This window comes from Delphinus delphis, chromosome 17 (assembly GCF_949987515.2).
Source record: "Delphinus delphis chromosome 17, mDelDel1.2, whole genome shotgun sequence".
In the NCBI taxonomy this organism is placed as follows: domain Eukaryota; kingdom Metazoa; phylum Chordata; class Mammalia; order Artiodactyla; family Delphinidae; genus Delphinus; species Delphinus delphis.
Window position 1 is genome coordinate 35243212 of NC_082699.1, and position 23139 is coordinate 35266350.

A 23139-nucleotide genomic window follows, 5' to 3' on the forward strand; every position below is an offset into this window, starting at 1 on the left:
GCAGTTCTGTGAAAAATGTCCTGGTTATTTTGATAGGGATTGCATTAAATCTGTAGATTGTTTTGGGTCGTATGGCCATTTTAACAATATTAATTCTTCTAATCTAAGAACATGGGATATCTTTCCATTTCTTTGAATTATCTTCAATTTCCTTCATCAACTTTTTATAGTTTTCAGAGTATAGGTATTTCACCTCCTTGGTTGAATTTATTCCTAGTGTTTTTTTGATGTGATTATAAATGGAATTTTTTTTTACTTTATCTTTCTGTTAGTTCACTATTAGTGTATAGAAACAGAATAGATTTCTGTATATTAATTTTTATCCTGCTACCTTGCTGAATTCATTTATTAGTTCTAATAGTTTTTGTGTGGAGACTTTATGGTTCTTTAGATAGAGTACAATGTCATCTGCAAATAGTGACAGTTTTACCTCTTTCCTTCCAATCTGAATTCCTTTTATTTCTTTTTCCTGTCTGATTGCTGTAGCTAGGACTTGCAATACCATGTTAAATAGAAGCAGTGTGAGTGGGCATCTTTGTCTTTTTCCTAAATTTAGTGGGAAGGCTTTCAAGCTTTCAGCATTGAGTATTATGTTAGCTGTGGGTTTGTCATAAATGGCCTTTATTATGTTGAGACATGTTCCCTCTGTACCTACTTTGATGAGGTACATGAATCATCATGAATGATGTTGAATTTTGTCAGATGCTTTTCCTGTGTCTATAGAGATGATCATGTGGTTTTTGTTTTTCCTTTTGTTAATGTGGTCTATCACACTGATTTATTTATCATTATATAATGCCCTTCTTTGTCTTTTGTTATAGCCTTTGTTTTAAAGTCTATTTTGTCTGATATAAGTATTGCTATCCCCACTTTCTTGTCATTTCCATATCTTTTTCCATCCTCTCACTTCAAGTCTCTGTGTATCTTTCTTCCTGAAGTGAGTCTTTTGTTGGCAGCATAATGGAGGATCTTGGTTTTTTATTCAATCAACCACTCTGTGTCTTTTGACTGGATCATTTCCATTATTTCATCTTCCAGATCACTTATGTATTCTTCTGTGTCATTTAGTTGGCTATTCATTACTTCTAGAGTGTCTTTTTATCTCAGAAATTGAATTGTGTATTTTCGATTGGGTCTTCTTTATAGTTTACAGTTCCTTGTTAAAATGGTCTGAGTTTACTCTTTTTTTCTTTTAAACTAAATTAAATTTATTTATTTTCAAACAGCATGTTTAAAAATTGTGGTGTTGAAGGAGTGTTTTTATGTGGGAGCATCCCTGTGTAGACTCTTTGTGTCCACTGTCTTTTGTGTAAGGGCTGGTTTTGATATGGATGCCAGCCACATATTTCCTCAGGGTGTGCTGGCTGCTATCCCTTTTAGAGAGGGTATGTTTGGTGTTGGAGTACCTAAAACCTGTGCAGAGTGTGAGGCAAGACTTCCTCTCGGCTCCGTGCTGTCTCTGCCCTGTCAGGGGTGGGGTTGTCTCCCAAGTTGCTGGAGTAGAAGCCTTGAGGGTCAGGCTGGAGCTGGCTCTCTTCCCTTTAAATGTGTGTTTTTCCTTCTCCCTGTACTGAAACCTTTGCCTCAAAGAAGTGGAGTGCTGAAGTAAGTGGGACTCATGCACTTATAGTGGTCTGGTATGCTGCCTGTGTGTGCATCTGCAGCTCCCCTCATCAACATGTTAAAGTCACATATTTTCCCCTGCTGTGGTTATCTCAGATCTAGTGCAAGTTTGTGGTTAAGATTGCATATGACAGGAGAATTCACTAGGCTAGGACTTGGGATAGGGGCATTGTGGTTAGAGGAATTGAAGTGGCTGAGCTGCTGGTAGAGGTCTGGACTGCTTCTGGAGCACTCTTTGGGTAAGTGGCAATGCTGGCTGCTGCTGTCCCACCTGGACCACACCTCAGGCCCCCAGGCAATCTGTGTTGCTAGATCAGGTCTTTTCTCAGGACGTGGCTGCCCTAGGAGCCAGGCCCTATACCAAGCTCAGAGCCTGTACCAAGGCTGTGGCATGGAGTGAGTGGGCTGGGATATTCGCCTAACTCAGATTGGGGAGTGTGGTGAGGCATCAGCTGCTAGGGCAGACTTCTCTCTGCCCTGTCTGTTGGCAAGCCAGCACACACACATCCTCTTTGTGAGTGGAGTCTAGGCTTCTCCAGCCTTTCTATCTGTCCCAATGGTTCTCCCAGCAGCCAAAGGAAGATAAGATGTGCTTATCTCCTCCATATCAGACCCAGGATGGGGACACCTAGTCTGTGGCTTGATCCCCTGACTCCCCAGGGCAAGAGTCTGCCTATGCAGTCTTTCTTTTCCTCTTAAATCCTTCCCAGGGGCACAGGTCCCAACCGGACAATATTTTTCCCATCCTACCCAGTTACAGGGGACTATTTCTTGAATCCTTTGTTGTATAAGAGTTCTTCTACCAGTTTCCAATTAGTTTTCTTATGAGAATTTTTCCACATGTAGGTGTATTTTTGGTGTGTTTATGGGAGCAGGTGAGCTCCATGTCAACTTATTCTGCCATCTTTATCCTCCTCCCTGAGATATTTATTTTGAAAGCTGGCTTTCCTTCTTTTTTAAAACAACCATGCCATTAACCAATAACCATTTCAGAAAAATATTGATTTCTCTAAGCAAATATAAGGTTTTGCATTTATGTCTATTATATTTCAACTTACTACCTTGGGATCAATATATATTCCATACCTTTAATTTTAATTGTAACATCCAATATAATATTTATTCTAACCAACTGAAAAATGTGTTAACCATGCCTTTTCCTCTGTCTAAATTATTTAAAAATAATTAGATAATGACAGGAATATTTACATGGAAGTTTCCATAGGAGACTGCCCTTGTGTTTAATTCTTACCTTTGAAGAGAGCATACCTTTCTAAAATGTCTCCCAGAAGAAACCATAACATTTCACTTAATTTCTCAAAAATTACTGACCTAGAGAAGTTTATAATGATATGCTTTTGGGAACAGCTATTTTTTTTTTTTTTTTTTTTTTTTTTTTTTGCTAACATCCTTACTGGAGTATAATTGCTTTACAATGGTGTATTACTTTCTGCTTTATAACAAAGTGAATCAACTTTGCATATACACATAACCCCATATCTCCTCCCTCTTGCATCTCCCTCCCATCCTCCCTATCCCACCCCTCTAGGTGGTCACAAAGCACTATGCTGATCTCCCTGTGCTATGCGGCTGCTTCCCACTAGCTATCTATTTTACATTTGGTAGTGTATATATGTCAATGCTACTCTCTCACTTCATCCCAGCTTACCCTTCCCCCTCCCCTTGTCCTCAAGTCCATTCTCTAAGTCTGCATCTTTATTCCTGTCCTGCCCCTAGGTTTTTCAGAAATATATTTGTTTGTTTTTTAAGATTCCATACATAGGTGTTAGCATACAGTACTTGTTTTACTCTTGCTGACTTACTTCACTCTGTATGACAGACTCTAGGTGCACCCAACTCTCTTCAAATAACTCAATTTCGTTACTTTTTATGGCTAAGTAATATTCCACTGTCTATATGTGCCACATCTTCTTTATCCATTCATCTGTCGATAGACACTTAGGTTGCTTCCATACCCTGGCTATTGTAAATAGTGCTGCAATGAACATTGTGAACTTTTTCAATTATGATATTCTCAGGGTATATGCCCAGTAGTGGGATTGCTGGGTCGTATGGTAGTTCTATTTTTAGTTTTTGAAGGAACCTCCATACTGTTCTCCACAGTGGCTGTATCAAATTACATTCCCACAAACAGTGCAAGAGTGTTCCCTCTTCTCCACACCCTCTCCAGCATTTATTTGTTTGTAGATTTTTTGATGATGGCCATTCCGACTGGTGTGAGGTGATACCTCATTGAAGTTTTGATTTGCATTTCTCTAATGATTAGTGATGGTGAACATCCTTTCATCTGTTTGTTTACCATCTGTATGTCTTCTCTGGAGAAATATCTGTTTAGGTCTTCTGACCACTTTTGGATTGGGTTTTTTGTTTCTTGATATTGAGCTGCATGAGTTGCTTATAAATTTTGGAGATTAATCCTTTGTCAGTTGCTTCATTTGTAAATATTTTTCCCATTCTGAGGGTTGTCTTTTCATCTTGTTTATGGTTTCCTTTGCTGTGCAAAAGCTTCTAAGTTTCATTAAGTCCCATTTGTTTATTTTACTTTTTATTTCCATTTCTCTAGGAGGTGGGTCAAAAATGATCTTGCTGTGACTTATGTCACAGCAAGAGTGTTCTGCCTAACTTTTCCTCTAAGAATTTTATAGTGTCTGGCCTTACGTTTAGGCCTTTAATCCATTTTGAGTTTATTTTTCTGTATGGTGTTAAGGAGTGTTCTAATTTCATTCTTTTACATGTAGCTGTCAGGTGTTCCAGCACCACTTATTGAAGAGGCTATCTCTTCTCCATTGTGTATTTTTGCCTCCTTTATCAAATATAAGGTGACCGTATGTGCATGGGTTAATCTCTGGTCTTTCTACCCTGTTCCATTGATCTATATTTCTGTTTTTGTGCTAGTACCATACTGTCTTGATTACTGTAGCCTTGTAGTATAATCTGAGGTCTGAGGTCTGATTCCTCCAGCTCCTTTCTGAAGATTGCTTTGGCTATTCGGGGTCTTTTGTGTTTCCATACAAATTGTGAATTTTTTTGTTCTAGTTCTGTTAAAAATGCCATTGGTAGTTTGGTAGGGATTGCATTGAATCTGTAGATTGCTTTGGGTAGTATACTCGTTTTCACAATGTTGATTCTTCCAATCCAAGAACATGGTATATCTCTCCATCTGTTTGTATCATCTTTAATTTCTTTCATCAGTTTCTTATAGTTTTCTGAATACAGGTCTTTTGTCTCCTTAAGTTGGTTTATTCCTAGGTATATTATTTTTGTTGCAATGGTAAATGGGAGTGTTTCCTTAATTTCTCTTTCAGATTTTTCATCTTTAGTGTATAGGAATGCAAGAGATTTCTGTGCATTAATTTTGTATCCTCCTACTTTACCACACTCATTGATTAGCTCTAGTAGTTTTCCGGGAGCATATTTAGGATTCTCTATGTATATTATCATGTCATCTGCAAACAGTGACCCCTTTACTTATTCTTTTCCAATTTGGATTCCTTTTATTTCTTTTTCTTCTCTGATTACTGTGGCTAAAACTTCCAAAAGTATGTTGAATAATAGTGGTGAGTCTGGACAACCTTCTTTGTTTCTGATCTTAGAGGAAATAGTTTCAGTTTCTCACCATTGAGAAGATTGTTGGCAGTAGGTTCGTCATATATGGTCTTTATTATGTTGCCATAAGTTCCCTCTACGCGTACTTTCTTCAGGGTTTTTTTTTATCATAAATGGGTGTTGAATTTTGTCAAAAGCTTTCTCTGCATCTATTGAGATGCTCATATGCTTTTTCTACTTCATTTTGTTAGTATGGTGTATCACATTGATTAATTTGCGTGTCCTGAAGAATCCTTGCATTCTTGGGATAAATCCCACTTGATCATGGTGTATGATCCTTTTAATGTGCTCTTGGATTCTATTTGCTAGTATTTTGTCGAGGGTTTTTGCATCTATGTTCATCAGTGATATTGGCATGTAGTTTTCTTTCTTTGTGACGTCTTTGTTTGGCTTTGGTATCTGGGTGGTGGTGGCCTTGTAGAATGAGTTTGGGAGTGTTCCTCCCTCTGCTATATTTTGGAAGAGTTTAAGAAGGATAGGTGTTAGCTCTTCTCTAAATGTTTGATAGAATTCGCCTCTGAAGCCATCTGGTCCTGGGCTTTTGTTTCTTACAAGATTTTGAATCACAGTCTCAATTTCACTGCTTGTGATTGGTCTGTTTATATTTTCTATTTCTTCCTGGTACAGTTTTGGAAGTTTGTGCTTTTCTAAGAATTTGTCTATTTCTTCCAGGTTGTCCATTTTATTGCATATAGTCATATGTAGTAATCTCTCATGATCCTTTGTATTTCTGCAGTGTCAGTTGTTACTTCTCCTTTTTTATTTCTAATTTTGTTGATTTGAGTCTTCTCCCTTTTTTTCTTGATGAGTCTGCCTAATGGTTTATCAATTTTGTTTATCTTCTCAAAGAACCAGCTTTTAGTTTTATCGATCTTTGCTGGCATTTTTTTTCATTTATTTCTGATCTGATCATAAAGATTTCTTTCCTTCTGCTAATTTTAGGGTAATTTTGTTCTTTTTCTCTAATTGTTATAGATGTAAGGTTATGGGTTTTTTTGTTTTGTTTTTTTTTGTTTTTTTTCACAGTACGCAGGCCTCTCACTGTTGTGGCCTCTCCCATTGTGGAGCACAGGCTCCAGACATGCAGGCTCAGCGGCCATGTCTCACGGGCCCGGCCGCTCCACAGCATGTGGGATCTTCCCGGACCCGTGTTCCCTGCATTGACAGGCAGACTCTCAACCACTGCACCACCAGGGAAGTCCAAGTTTATGTTTTTTATTTGAGATGTTTCTTGTTTCTTGTGGTAGGATTGTATAGCTATAAACTTCCCTCTTAGAACTGATTTGCTGCATCCCATAGGTTTTGGGTCGTCGTGTTTTCATTGTCATTTGTTTCTAATTATTTTTTGATTTCCTCTTTGATTTCTTCAGTGATCTCTTGGTTATTTAGTAGTGCATTTTTTATCCTCCATGTGTTTGTATTTTTTACAGGTTATTTTCTGTAATTGGCATCTAGTCTCATAGCGTTATGTTTGGAAAAGATACTTGATATGATTTTAAATTTCTTAAATTTACCAAGGCTTGATTTCTGACCCAAGATATGATCTTTCCTGGAGAATGTTCCATGAGCAGTTGAGAAGAAAGTGTATTCTGTTGTTTTTGGATGGAATGTCCTATAAATATTAATTAAGTCCGTCTTGTTTAATGTATCATTTAAAGCTTGTGTTTCCTTATTTATTTTCAGTATGGATGATCTGTCCATTGGTGAAAGTGAGGTGTTAAAGTCCCGTAAGATGATTGTGTTACTGTCAATTTCCCCTTTTATGGCTGTTAGCATTTGCCTTATGTATTAAGGTGCACCCATGTTGGGTGCATAAATATTTACAATTGTTATCTCTTCTTCTTGGATTGATCCCTTGATCATTATGTAGTGTCCTTCTTTGTCTCTTGTAATAGTCTTTATTTTAAAGTCTATTTTGACTGATAAGAGACGTGCTATTCCAGCTTTGTTTTGATTTCTATTTGCATGGAATATCTTTTTCCATCTCCTCATTTTCAGTCTGTATGTGTCCCTAGATCTGAAATGGGTTTCTTGTAGACAACGTACATATGGGTCTTGTTTTTGTATCCATTCAACCAGTCTATGTCTTTCGGTTGGAGCATTTAATCCATTTACATTTAAGGTAGTTATCGATATGTATGTTCCTGTTACAATTTTCTTAAGCGCTTTGGGTTTGTTATTGTCAGTCTTTTCCTTCTCTTGTGTTTCCTGCCTTGAGAAGTCCCTTTAGCATTTGTTGTAAATCTGGTTTTGTGGTGCTGAATTCTCTTAGCTTTTGCTTGTCTGTAAAGGTTTTAATTTCTCCATCGAATCTGAATGAGATCCTTTCTGGGTAGAGTAATCTTGATTGTTAGTTTTTCCCTTTTATCACTTTAAATATGTGTTGCCACTACCTTCTTGCTTGCAAAGTTTCTACTGAAAGATCAGCTGTTTACCTTATGGGGATTCCCTTGTGTGTTATTTGTTGTTTTTCCCTTGCTTTTTAAATATTTTTTCTTTGTATTTAATTTTTGTTAGTTTGATTAATACATGTGTTAGCATGCTTCTCCTTGGATTTATCCTGTGTGGGACTCTCTGCGCTTCCTGGACTTGATTGACTATTTCCTTTCCCACATTAGGGAAATTTTCAACTATAATCTCTTTAAATATCTTGTCAGTCCCTTAGTTTCTCTCTTCTTCTTCTGGGAGCCCTATAATTTGAATGTTTTTGCATTTAATATTGTTCCAGAGTTCTGTGAGACTGTCCTCACATCTTTTCTTTTTTCTTTATTCTGTTATGAGGTATTTATTTCCACTATTTTATCTTCCAGTTCACTTATACGTTCTTCTGCCTCAGTTATTCTGCTATTGATTTCTTTTAGAGAATTTTAAATTTCATTTATTGCGCTTTTCATCATTGTTTGTTTGCTCTTTAGTTCTTCTAGGTCCTTGTTAAATGTTTCTTATATTTTCTCCATTCTACTTCCAAGATTTTGGACCATCTTTACTATCATTACTCTGAATTCTTTTTCAGGTAGACTGCTTATTTCCTCTTCATTTGTTTGGTGTGGTGGGTTTTTACCTTGCTCCTCATCTGCTGTGTGTTTCTCTGTCTTTTCATTTTGCTTAATCTACTATGTTTGGTTCTCCTTTTCATAGGGTGCAGGTTTGTAGTTCCTATTGTTTTTGTGTCTGCTGCCAGTTTCTAAGATTTGTTCTTTGGGTTCTGTAGGCTTCCTGGTGGATGGGACTGGTGCCTTTGTTCTGGTGGATGAGGCTGGATCTTGTCTTTCTGGTGGGCAGGACCACGTCTGGTGATGTGTTTTGGTTTGTCTGTTACCTTATTATAATTTTAGGCAACCTCTCTGCTAATGGCTGAGTTTGTGTTCCTGTCTTGCTAGTTGTGTGATATAAGGTGCCCAGCACTGTAGCTTGCTGGTTGTTGGGTGGAGCTGGGTCTTAGCATTGAGATGGAGATATCTTGGAGAGCTTTTGCCGTTTGATATTATGTGGAGCCAGGAGGTCTCTGGTGGACCAATATCCTGAACTCAACTCTCTCACCTCAGGGGCACAGGCCTGACACTCTGGCGGGGCACCAAGACCCTGTCAGCCCCACAGCTCAGAAGAGAGACAGAAAGAAAGAAAGAGAGAAAGAAAGAAAGAAAGAGAGTTATTAAAATATAAAAAATATAAAAATATTAAAAATGAGAAAATGAAAAAGTAATAAAAAAAGGAAAGAAACAAAGAAAGAAGAGAGAAACCAAACCAAAAAACAAATTCACCAATGATAACAAGTGCTAAAATCTATACTAAAAAAAAATAAAAATAAAAGGACAGACAGAACCCTGAGACAAGTGGTAAAATCAAAGCTATACAAGCAAAATCACACAAAGAAGCAAACACATATACACTCATAAAAAGAGAAAAAGGAAGGCTCCCCTGGTGGCGCAGTGGTTGAGAGTCCACGTGCCAATGCAGGGCCACGGGTTCGTGCCCCAGTCCGGGAAGATCCCACGTGCCACGGAGCGCCTGGGCCCGTGAGCCATGGCCACTGAGCCTGCGCCTCTGGAGCCTGTGCTCCGCAATGGGAGAGGCCACAACAGTGAGAGGCCCATGTACCACAAAAAATAAAAAAAAAAAGTGAGAAAGAGGAAAAATATGTATATATATCTAAAAAAAAAAGGAAGAATGTAACCTAATCAACAAACAAATCTACCAATGATAATAAAGTCTAGATACCAAAAAAGATAAACCTAAAACCAGAAAATCTTTACAGATGGAAAGAAAACCCCAAGTCTACAGTTGCTCCCAAAGTCCACTGCCTCAATTTTGGGGTGACTCGTTGTCTATTCAGGTATTCCAGAGATGCAGGGTACATCACATTAACTGTGGAGATTTCATCCACTGCTCCTGAGGCTGCTGGGAGAGATTTCCCTTTCTCTTCTTTGTTCGAACAGCACCTAGTGTTCAGCTTTGGATTTGGCCCCGTCTCTGTGTGGAGGTCGCCTGAGGGCATCTGTTCTTCACTCAGAGAGGATGGGGTTAAAGGAGCAGCTGATTAAGGGGCTCTGGCTCACTCAGGCTGGGGTGGGAAGGAGGGGTTTGGAATGTGGGGCGAACCTGCGGTCTCAGAGGCTGGCGTGATGTTGCAAGAGCCTGAGGCATGCCATGTGTTCTCCCAAGGAAATTGTCCCTGGATCATGGGACCCTGGCAGTGGCAGGCTGCACAAGCTCCTGGGAGGGGAGGTGTGGATAGTGACCTGTGCTTGCACCCAGGCTTCTTGGTGGCTGCAGCAGAAGCTTTAGCATTTCATATCCATCTCTGGGGTCTGCACTGATAGCCGCGGCTCGCACCCGTCCCTGGAACTCATTTAGTCAGTGCTCTGAATCCCCTCTCCTCATGCACCCTGAAACAATGGTCTCTTCCTCTTAGGCAGTTTCAGACTTCTTCCCGGAATCCGTCCCAGCTAGCTGTGGTGCACTAGCCCCCTTTAGGCTGTGTTCACACAGCCAACCCCAGTCCTCTCCCTGGGATCTGACCTCCGAAGCTGGAGCCTCAGCTCCCAGACCCCACCCGCCCCGGTGGGTGAGCAGACAAGTTTCTCAGGCTGGTGAGTGTTGGTCGGCACTGATCTTCTGTGCGGGAATCTCTCCATTTTGCCCTCTGCACCCCTATTGCTGTGCTCTCCTCTGTGGCTCCGAAGCTTCTCCCCCACCCTCAACTCTGCCCATGAAGGGGCTTCCTAGTGTGTGGAAACTTTTCCTCCTTCACAGCTCCCTCCCAGAGGTGTAGGTCCCATCCCTATTCTTTTGTCTCTGTTTTTTCTTTTGCCCTACCCAGGTACATGGGGAGTTTTTTGCGTTTTGGGAAGTCTGAAGTCTTCTGCCAGCGTTCAGTAGGTGTTGTGTAGGAGTTGTTCCACATGTCCATGTATTTTTGATGTATTTGTGTGGAGGAAGGTGGTCTCCACGTCTTACTCCTCTGCCATCTTGAAGGTCTCTTGGGAACAACTTTTTATTGAAGCAGTTGTGTATGTAAATCCAGCTTCATTTTTTCCCTATTTTTTGTAAGATAAAAAGAATAATGGTAACCCTCCAGGATTTTTTCTTTTTTAATGAAAGTATATTGACACTTTAGTTAGTCTCATCTGAAAATTTGTCAGTTTTATCCATTTGTTTTACTCATTTATTGTGTAAATCTTCAGTTGATATTTTGTTTTATCATTACCTAAAGGCAAACAAGTATTTATTTCAATATTTTTACTTTTCAGAATATTTTTCTCAGCATTTGGGCGAGTATGAGAATGTACTAACAGCACTTGAAGATTTAAATCTTTCCATCCTGAAGGCAATGGGAAAAACAAAAAAAGTAAGGAAATTTGATTATTATCTATAAAATCTCTTCAAAATATCTTTCTCTTGAAAATCATAACTAGTTCCTAATGTATCATGGAAGTACAGATTTGTTTTAATCACTGATAATTTATTTTTTTGATATAAATGAGCTTTTTTATTCATTCACAATACAATTACAAAAAACTTACCAGATTCTAGATACTGTGCTTCAATGCTAAGGATACAAAGAGCTGTTCAAATGGCTCTTATTCTGATGGGGAGATGAGTGTGTAAACAAGTGATTACAACATAGCACAACAGAGAGAATTACAAGATAGAACACCTTATTCATGCTGCAGGAGATGACATCTAAGCAATTTGAATTAAAAGAAATAGTTATAGCTAGGCCAAGGAGAACCAGATACAAGTAATAACAGGTACAAATGCCCTCTTTCAGGAGGGACACAAGGCATTCTAGGAATTGAAGATGTCCAATAAGGCTAAAATACAGAAAATCCAAGAGTGGCAATGTGTGAGGTAAAACTGGTGTTGTAGGGAGGGGTCACATCTTTCACAATGTCGCTGGTAAACCTAAAGATTTAGACTTGTATCCTTAGTGCAAATAAATTAGCCATTTTAAGCAGAGGTATGAAAACTCATGTAGTCTTTTTGAAAAGACTGTGTAAGAATTAGCTTGGGATTAGGGTGGAGAATGTGGAAGAACAGAATTAAGAAGATGAGTAGGAGGCTAGTTCACTAATCCAGCTGAGAGATGTTGGTAGTTTGGCAGTACTGGCAGAGCAGATGGAGAAACGTAAGTGAATTGTACATATATTTGAGATCCCGTCAATAGAATTTGGAGAAGGATTGAATATGCGGACTGGGAGGGAAGGAATTGTCAAGAATGAATCTTAGTTTTCAGTTTGTGTTCCTGGACAGTGGCACTATCTAGACAGAGAATGCTAAAAGAGGGCCAAGTTTAATGAGATAAGATCATAAGTTATTTTTTAGACACATTGGGTCTAAACTACATTTGAGACATCTAAGGAAAGTCAAATAAACCATTGGATACATAGGTCTAGACCTGAGAAATGAAGTCTAGACTGGAGGTATACAATATGTGAACTGTTAGTGCTTAAGCAAAGAACTTGAGTGATATGTCATCTGAAGAGAGACTATAAAGTAAAGAGAGGAGGGAACCTAACACTGAGCTTTAAGGAACTTCAGCTCTGATGGTGAATAGAGGGGAAAGAGCCAGCAAGCATGTCTGAGATGGAATGGGAAGAAAGGTGGGAAGAAAGACAGGAGAGTATAGTGTCCAGAGTTGAAGAAGAGAGTTTCATAAAGTAGGAGGTGGACAATAGTGTTGACTTCTATGAAGAGGTCAAGAGAGATGAGAATTAAGATTTCCACTATCAGTAAGTCAAAAAAGACATTTTAGCACATAGAGTGCATAACAAGAAATTTAAAAAATTAAAGAATATACAGAATTTCTGGATAAAGACACCACAGATTAATACATACAAGTAGTTCAGCTTGCTCTTGAAGCTCCATGAAAAAGACTGAAATTAGATATTTTAATGGGGAAATTTATAGCAGCAAAATTTGGAAACTGAAAAGCAAATGGACAACCAATAGTTGATAGAAGACCTGAGATATTTGACTGCTTGGCCTGGACTGAGCTAAAGGAGAAAACCACCAACTTGATTTGTAGAAAGGCTCAGGAATTGGTGGCAGTAGTTGCCACTGGGAAACAAGGGGAATACTAAGGCTAAAACAAGGTGACCTATTAGAAATCTAATAGTAGTAGGAAGTACTTAGAAAGTACTAGTAGTAGGAAGCAGTTAGATTCCCCCGATCCCCTGTTCTTCTCTACCCAGCTAAGCAACTGTGTCTTTATCAATCCAGGTAGAAAACATACCCTTGCTCTCTGAAAAGGTAAAAGAGAGCCCTGAGGTGGCGTCAGTCATAGCTGAGGGATTAAATAAAAATTTATATACTGCATGAAAAGACATCCAGCTCTTTTCCATAACTTAACTCCGAGTGTGGCAACCAGACATATATCCTCCTGGCAGAAAGGAAGAGGTTGTCTCTGAGAAGTTTAACCAATACAAGAGAAAAGACCTATGAATCCTCCAGTGATGGAGCTTGGCCTGATCTCTCCTCCCATTGTGTAATCAGCTTGTTTGTACCCCATCCTTAAATATGCAGTCAGCCAAGTGCCATCAAGCTTCTTACAGGAAAGAAAGAGACCAAAACAAACTGAAAAAGAAGAAGGAGGGAGGGAGAGACTAAGACAGCGTTCTATGCAGGAAGATGAAAACTTCAAGGTAATATCCTCAACCTCTTCCAAGAAATAAGAGAAGATATAGCATCCATGAAGCAAGAATAGTATGACAAACAGTGGGCAACCAGAAAATAAGAAAGTGCTTTTGGAAATTTAAACAAGAGAGCAGAAATAAAGACTTAACAGAATTTTGGAAAATAAAATTTAAAAAGTCTGCCAAAAAGTAAAGCAAAATAGTAGATGAAAAAATGGAATATCAGTCTAGGATCTCTATATCCAAACAACAAATTTCAGTAAAAGAAAACAGGAAAAAGAAATCTAAATACATTTTCTCTTGACCTCTTCAAGAACATTTGGAAACTGTATAAAATTTTATCCCTTGGGACCTTCTTTCCAGAAATGGTAATTTTTAAAACCTCTGCTTGATATGGCTGGCTTCTCTTTGTTTAGATCTTATCTTAAATACAATGTTCTCATAAAGGTCTTCTCTGATCATCTTGTCTAAGAGAGGCTGTCTTTTTAGAGTAACTCATTTGTTCCTTGCTGGCAATTATCAGCATGAGTAACTATATATTTTTTTGTTTATTTGCCGTCTATAAGGAGGGAGAAAGGCAGGGTCTTTTTTGAATACCCAGAGTCTAGCAATTGAAATGAACCTGACAATTAAAATGAACTCAATAAAAATTTATTGATTGGCTAAATAATTGATGAAATAGATATTCATACAGCTCCAAAGGCTAAATGATTTTGTGCCTAAAAGAAAAGTTGTTCCTAAGTTCATTTAGGAAGCTTTCAAATTTCTACTTAATCAAGGATAAGCTCTTTGATTTAAAAAAAGAAAGAAAGAAAATCAGAAATAGTCAAAAATAAAATTAGAAAGGTTACTTGCATGATATCTCAAAATGAGTGAAACACAGGAGTTTTGACATTTTTCAAACCACTGTTAAACTGACATTTTCTCCATACTGTCTAGCACAAAGAACCCTTCTGACTGAGAAATCCAGTATTTCTCTTTTGAGAGTTCTTATATATTTTTACCCAGATGAAAAGTCCTGTCTCAGTAAGAAGGGCTGACTGTTCTAGGTTTTTAAGAGAAATAAAATTGTGGTCTATCTTCACTGGCAATACATTTGTCTGCTGTGTGAGAGAATGGACAAAATGGGTTCCAGCTGCTTAACTTAAATTCCAGGAGGTAACTCAGGACAGATATAATCTGTTAACATTATTTTCCCTTCCTCCTCCTCCTCCTTTAACCCCAGCCCTTTGATAGATCCTTAAAGAGTTACCTGGATTATTTTACTTTGCTTATTTTTCTGGAACAAGCACCACAGGTCAAGTTTCAAATGGTCTTGAAAGCTTTGAAGGTAGCTAAAACCAGAACTTCCTGAATTTGAATTACACACACACACACACACACACACACACGCAAATTGGATTTGTCAATTTGTTTTTCTTCTTTCTATAATGGGGTGATAAGTAACTTATACCATCAGTATGTGATGTGCTTGTAATCTCAAAGCACATGTAGAATTCTGATGCTTAAGCTAAAATTTAAATGGGGTATCCTTAAGACTTATTAGTAAGGCTTAAAAGGAGATTATCATAAGCTAAAATGAAGAATGGTGTTCTTAAAATAATTATTTAGGGTGTGATGGTCACGTTGCTGAATGAAGCTACATCTATATAAAAAATGCATATATATACTATTTAGTTTTCTCCTAAAAGTTATTTTTCAAATAAGCACATCCTCCAATACATCAATGATTTTAAGAAAAAATAGACTTGAGTCCTAGCATTGCTGAGCATCTGTCTCTCCCCTGCTTCTTATATCTGCCTTTGGGATCCAAGTTGTTTGTCTCCCTGGCATCTGTAGATGTCTTCATTTCAACCTTTCTCTCTCTCCTCTATCCCTATTTCCTTATATTTAGCATCTGGGCCTCCCAGGGCTCCATAATTCTTTCACTAGTTAAAAATTATAATCATTTCATTTATGAGAAGTCTTATTATAAAGAAAAGAAGAAATAGCAATAGGTCTCAGAATTCCTATCTGGGTAAAACATCATTAATTACTATTTTTATATTGGATTTATCCTTATAAATTTCCCTTATTTCAGGCAAAGTATAGGTGCTAAAATACTACCATGTATGGAATAGTGAAACTCTCTTAAGCTCATGGAAGAAACACCCTCTTAGGCTTATAGAAGTCAGGCACTTTCATTCTTCATTATAGTTTCATTACAATCCTTTTAAGTATTCATTAAAAATAAAATGAAAAATATATTCTTAGACTTCAGAGCAACCATAGGAAAACATTTTCCAAAAAGCTTATTTGACATCCCATTTGCTCTTTAAAATGATCTTTCGTGTAATGTGTTTAGGGAATGGGAGACAGAGACTCGGGGCATGGAAAATAGGAGAGAAATGTCTTGAGGTTGCAAATTTGGCTCTATAGCAGAGTAGCCCTCTGTCAGGCCTAAGCCTTAGAATCTCTTTCAAACTTGGCCAGACTTTTGCCCAGCCTGACAAAGGGGAATCCCAGGTCCTTGGAAAGCCTGCTTCATTAAGTCATGGATGACAGAGTCTGCTAGGAGACCCAGGTCTCCTGAAGGAGTCTGAAGTATTTGCTGACTTATAAAGTGAGAATCCTGGGCAGAGGAACTTGCCATCTCTGTCTGGGGAAGGAGGGAGCAGAACTGAGATCACCTGACCCAGCTCATGTGAGTATGACTTTTGGGGTAATTTAAAGGTGAGATTATGGGTAGGGTACAGACCATGGGGTGGGTGATTAGTTCAAGCAAAGAACATCAACAAAGTGGTAGTTAGGAAGGTAAGGGACAGAAGCTCACAGTGAAGTCAGAGCAGGCTCAGAACTTGGATTGGCACCCACTTGACAACCGTATCATTAGTTTTTTCTATTGCCGCAGCCCTGCCAAATTACCTGACCACTGACTTACATCTCTAAGCCAAGTTACCAAAGTCCAATGTGTCTTCTTTCCTATTAGTTTAAGGCTAGAGTAGCTTTGACCAAAAAGGGAATGAGAATTAACAATAAGTTCCAGCTAACATTTATATAGTGCCTTAGAGTTTTCAACATCCTTTAATACACATTATTTCATTTATTTTTTGTAATATCCTAGTGAGGAATGTTAGGCAAATGAAAATAGACTTATTTCAAAAATGTGGAAACTGAGTCACAAAGTGCTTAGTTGATTTATTAATAAAATAAATTTAGTGAGATTTAAGCCAAGTGATTTTCATTTGAAATTTTTTGAGGTTTATGTGACTCCATATTGAACGTATTACAAACATGTAATTCTAAGTTGTATCATGGCACAAAAAATTTCTGTTGTTAGATAAATTTGCTCTTTGAAACGATTAAACTCTTCAGAATTTGGCTGTGGATCAGCAAAGGCTGGAGACTTCCAGCTTCTCTGATAAAGTTACTTTCAATTTTGAAAGTGAACAAATAGGTGTCCAGAGCCTAGGGTAATATATGAAAGAAGTATGTAAGAAATTATAGACAGAAGTAGATGATAATTAAATGCTAAAATAATTAAATGCTAAAATCAAAAGATGAATGGTACATATGCAACATTCTAGACAAGGAAGTTCATACATTTTAAAATACATAGTCTAATGTCATCAGAGAAATAGATGTAGCTTTAATTGGAAAACAAGGGAAGTTACATGCCATATTTAGCTTTTTACTTGGAGAATAAATATATCCAAAAGAAAAGCTAATATACCTGAGACCAATAAGCAAAAATATTGGTGGCCCTCTGAGCTCTGGGTAGATTTATAAAGGATCCAATAGCATCCAAGTAGAAGTCCAACTGATTTTTTTCCAAATAGCCACCTAACTATTTCAACACTTTTCATTCTTTGTCTACTCACTTAAAATACCACATTTACCATTTGCTGTATACATATTTATACTTGAGTCTATGTCCAAGCTAAATGTCCTGTTCCACTGATAAAACTGTATATTCTAATTTTATTAACACATTGAATTCTTGCTTGAATACTTGGGTATATTTGGAAATGTGAAAGTACAAGTCTACCCTGGTTGTTCTTCTTCACCAAAGAATTGTCTTTTTTTGGTTTGTTTTGCCATTATATAAGTTTTATATTGTTTTTTCCAATTCTAAGGAAAAATTCCATGAGAATTTTTATTGGATTTGCATTCCTTTTGTAAAGTGATTTTGAGAGATTGTCATCTTATGCCTTCCTGTGCAGGTACATATATATTTCTTCATTTATCCAAGCTTCCTTTTAGGTCTCATTAAATTTTTTGATACTTCATATAGTTTCAAAACTTGTCTTGTTCAGTCAACTTATAGATATTCTATATTTTTGTCGCTTTTATAAATGGTCTGCCTCTCCATATTCCTACCTTTATATTGGTGGTATATTGGAAAATGATTGATTTTTTTGTATATAAATTTGGTAACTAGGTTAGCTACTATCTTGAGTAGCTGCTCCATCTGTGACAGTCTATTTATCTTCATTAACTGATATTACAGGCTTGAACACTGAGATCCATTGCCATTTAGTGAAAGGACCAACCTATCTCATCTGTCTTCCAGAGAAATCTAACCAGTCGCTACATTGTCTTGAGCTTTCTGGCTCACTGTATCCCATTTTTCTAATCTGAACTTTAAAGCTTCACTTTATGCCTATTGTTATTATGTAAAGTTTCAAAATCTTCTTCAGTGCCACAAGGCCATAATAAGTTGTGACTCTACATGTAAAATCTTATATCTTAGTGGAACAAGATAATTTCCCCGATTATAAAATAAAGCTTTAAAATGGTTTCACAAAATACTACAAATACAAACTTGTAGAAAGCATAAATACATTCTTTATATTTTTATTGGAAGAGGAAAAACAAATAATAAAACCGTGAACAAATAACATATTTAATTAACTGATAATGCATTAATATAGGCTATGAATGAACTTGATGTTCAAAAACAATAGTCAGATAAAACTTCAGTGGGTGGAGGTGAGACTTAAGCAAGAAGGTGAGAATGGGCAGGACTTTAATAGAGAAAGAAGCTAGAAGAGCCTGCAGGTCTTTGACCTTTTAAGTAGGCAGTTTTGGAGCCTGGTTCTGCCAAAGGCCTTCATTCATGTCCACAAGAGGCTATGGTTTATCAGTGGATAGAGTCTGGTTATGTTGACTGCAGTTTGTTACATTTTACCTTATTTACTGTTTCCTGAATGAGTGTGTAAGCAGCAAGCAGTGATCTTGCATATAATCTTGAGTTGAGAGGACTTGAAAAAAACAACTTAACAAATTCCTAGAACTGTGACAGTTAGAGGCTCCAGGTAAATCTCTGGTGTAACCCAACGCCATAGGGATCCTTATAAATAATCCCTTCTTTTTCATGATCATTTTTTATTTTTAGACAATCCTACCAATCCTTTCAACTCTACTCCCTTTCCTTCACCAAACCAGAAAAAAGATATGGTGAGAAATTATTGTATTTTGTGTCATGTACTTCGTATAGTTTTGGAGCTGTTTATTTCCTTCATGGGAATCTTTTAAAATTTATCTTTATTAAATCGCTGACTGGAACACTTATGTTCTTAATAGAAGTTGGGAGTTAATTTTCAGCTTAACGAAGTAATGAGTACAAAGTATACTACTTTATTTAAACAGAAAAGGAGGTTTGCTTAAGGATATATCTCTGAACTACAGTTGCCTTCATGAAGTAATAACCCTATTTCTGAGGAACTGATCTTTGTAATGTTCAAAGCTAGATAAGGTAAAGAGAAATTGATACAAACATTTTTAGAGGATACACAGCTCAGCATGTGATTCCTTCTGTCATGAGAGTAAAATTTGATATGACTCATTTCTTTTGCCTAAAGTGTAAAAGTGCAGAGGGAAAGATTAAAACTTGGTCTGTGCTGTATTTCTCAGATCCAACAGGCATCAGTTATTATCATGTTGAAGTTGTTCTTTCCCTTTCTTGTTTGCTATTGCATACAAAAAATGCTAAATATTATTTGAAGAATATTTACTTTTTCCAAAGCCCTTATTTGAATAGTATATTCAAAAACAAAATAAATATGTAGTACATTATACCTGTGCTTCCTGTGTAGCTACAAGGCTCATGACCACATAGTGTTGTATGATGTCCCCTTTGGAATGATTTATTTAGTGATCTGACAGTTGTGTACTAGCACATGGCCTGTAGCTCTAATGGCCCTATAGGGCTGTAGCATGGTCTGAGATCTCTGGTGTGGTTCAAAAGTGACACACTCTTAGAGTTTCTTTGAACATGGACAGTATTCAGTTTTAATTTCTGTTATAGATCATATTCACTTTTCAAGACATTCACTAGCCCTGTAAGTGGCTTGACTTCTGACAGTATGGGAAGGAGTTTGTTTTCATTAATTTTACACATATGTGTCTGAATACTAGCTGTGTGTTTTACTCTGTGAGATTGAATGTCTATTCAGGCAATCTCTTAGCTTTTCTTTTTAAACCAGAATAATAATAATAAAGCTAACATTTATTGAGCAATTACAACTTACCAAAGACTTTGCCAACACTTTTAGTTTAGTATCTTATTTAATTCTAATATTTTATTAGGTAGGTTCTGCTTTGTTCCTATAGTGAATAAAGAAACTGAGGAAAAAAGTGTTAGGTCATACAGCTAAGATGTAGACAGTAATCTCAAAACTGATGCCCTATGAATTTCTTCATAGCTTTTTTGGCTTGAATCTACCATGGTTTCTAGTCAATTTCTTGAAAAGATGACAAAAAACCATGATTGGTTAAATAGAAAAGAAAAAATATTTTAGGACTTGTTAGTTATAACAGTTATCTACTGCTGTGTAACAAATTTTTTCCCTAAATTACCAGTTATCTCATGCAGTTTTTGAGGGTCAGGAATTCAGGAGTTGCTTAACTGGGTGATTCTGACTCAGAGCTTATAGTCAAGATTTGAGTAAGAGACTGCAGTCATCTGCAGGAGCTTGAGGAACTGCTTCTGAACATCTGTTGGCATATTCAGAGGGAATAGAGAGTCAGTCATGTAGCTTTAGTTCCTCATCATGTGAGCCTCTCCTTAGTTCAGCTCATATGACACGGCAGCTGGCTTTCTCCAGAGCAAGACCCAAAAAGAGGAAAAGACAAAGACAGGCAAAAAGACATACAGAGAGAGATTAAGATGAGAGAGAGACTATGATTATAATATAACCTTGGCAGTAACATCCTATCACTTCTACCACATTCTGTTCATTAGGAGCAAGTCATTAAATCTAACCCTCCTCAAGGGGAGGAGAATTAAATTCCACTTATTCAAGGGAAATGTATCATAGAGTGTGTGTACATATCTTTAAAACCACTGTAATAGTTAACTTTTAACTGTGTTTGTTGAGATGGAGTGGTGAAAGGGAATCTTTACCTGTTTTTTTTCTCTATTAATATTTGCCTCCATTAAAAGAAACCAAATAGATTTTTTAAAACCAACGTACATGTCCATTCCTCATCTTAGTTGAGTATTAATAATGCTGAAAGATAGTGAGAATCAATTATGTTTTTAGAACTGTGCCTCAAGCCACATATACAAATGTATGTATGATGAAATAGGTATCAAAAGAGCCAAAACATGCATAACAAGAGAGGAAATACATGTTTATGTGTTTGAATTAATATTAAAGATGACTAGTCTAAAATAAGCTTTTAAGGAAGTACTTCATAAGTACCAGCTTTCAAAGAGTGTTTCAGTTTTTTTAATAACTGAAAATCCATGACTTTTAGGAATGACTCCATTCAGTCACTCATTCAGCAGAAATGCTGTGCTAGGAAGTAGAAAGGAATCTAAGTTTTGCCACACAATGTCCTCAAGAGGCTTACCATAGAGTAGAATGGGTAATGCAGGACTGTCGTAATGCAAAACTTTGAACAGATTTGATAAGAATGGTTCAAACCATGTGGTAAGAATAGAAAATAGGAATGCATCTCTTTGTCCAGCTAATCTGGAAAGTTACCAAGGAGTAAATGGCATTTCAGCTGAACTTCAAAGAACAGAAATCTCTGTCTATGGGTAGAGATTGCTGGAGTAATAGTGGGAATGGAATTCACTTTCAGGAAAACAAATAACATAAGCACATGTGTGAGAAACAGTGTATTTTCATGGAAATACAGGGAATCATGCATGCTTGAAGCATAAGGCTATTTTGGTTGCTAGTGGGTGTTCAGGCTGAAAGGCAAACTGGTTGGAAATTTAGTTTAATTGTTAAGCAGTGGAGGGATATTGAAAATTTAACTGAGGGAATATTCAGTACAGTGGAGGTCAATTAAGAGAGCTCTTACTTCTCTCATATATATTTATTTGGTTTCCCAGCTGTAACCTCTAAATTCAGGATAATATTTACTCCAGTCATAGTACTGATTTTTATTCTTTTAAAGAAAAGTTACTGTCCATTCTGCAATTTTGTGCATATTTATGTGTCTGTGAATTTAGGTGATTTTTATGAATTCTACAAATTTTTCAACAAGAATTACATATCCATGCGGAAAAAATATAATGCAACTATTTTTTAAAATAACTATTTTTAAAAAGTGTTATTCTCGATCTGATTATTTTTTTCGTTGTTAACAGTCAAAATGAATTAAGACAAGGTTGCCAGCACTGTTTTCCTATTTGGATATATTTTTGTGTGCTCCAAAAGTAGTGGATAAAGACCAAGAATTTTTGGCTTACAACAGCAAAGTTATGCAAAATGTTCAGAAAATATTTATGTGAGGATTTTTCTTTCTTTTCTCAGGAATATCAAAATATGTAAGTGATCATTCTTTCTTCCTCACATGGTCATATCATTTTTCTGTATTACTCTGAAAATCAGTATCTCAATTACATGAAATGTGGGTAGGTGAGGGAGTAACTCACAGGTATTATCTCTATTAAAGCAGAGAAATGCATTTTGACTTGCCTTATGATTCAGTCAAATATGGGCAATAATAACAATCTTATTGTAGTAAACATGTGTTAGCATCATGACTTCTATCTTAAGAAAAACATTATATCACTAAATATCACACCTATCAAATTTTCTTTGTAATATATACAATATTTAAAATGACATTATAGCAATAAAAATATATTTTAAATGAAAAAAATCACCCATATGACTAACACTCAAATGAAAGGGTTAATTTCAAATTTGTGTCCCCTTCAGTTCTTTGTCACCTTCCACTCTTTCTTTTATCCCCTGTGGTAGAATCAATCACCTAGTCCCAATGATTTAATCTCTTTAATATTGTTCACATCCTCCTCTCTCAACCCACTCTCTGGACCATGCTCGGCAGAGTTGCCATGATTCTAACTGGAATTATTTGCCACAGACACCAAATTCATTATTCTGTTCCCAATGTTGTCTTTAGGTCATGCTCCATCCTGCAGGATGAGAAATCTTTCTAAAAAATAAGACTTTCCCTCATTTGCCTAAAACTTTGCAATGGCTCTCCACTGCTCTCAGGAAAAAATCCAGACTCTTTGCCCAGGGCACACAAGACTTGGCCCTCTTGTCCATCTGGCACTGCTGTTCATCTTTCCAGTCCCACCTCTAGCCAGTCCTATGTGATTTCTGTCCCAACCATACTCAGCCATTTACTATCTTGAAGCATCTTACAGTGCTAGGGCTAGTTAAGCCACTCAGTAACATTTTTTGAAATATATTAGATCACAGGAAAGGCTGTGCTGCAGGTCACTGCTGATCTTGTATCAGGTGGAAGGGAAGAGGGGATCAGTGACTGCAATACAGTTCTT

General features: G+C 37.0%; 1 protein-coding gene across 2 annotated transcripts in view; it reads left to right on the forward strand.

The window, feature by feature from the left end:
• The window catches only part of NECAB1 (N-terminal EF-hand calcium binding protein 1), a 279183-nt gene that overhangs the window by 162007 nt on the left and 94037 nt on the right, over positions 1 to 23139 (forward strand). For both annotated transcript variants that reach the window (XM_059994879.1, XM_059994880.1), the window contains exon 5: positions 11001 to 11098. In XM_059994879.1, coding sequence (XP_059850862.1) covers positions 11001 to 11098 — 98 coding nt within the window. The remainder of the gene's footprint in view (positions 1 to 11000; positions 11099 to 23139) is intronic.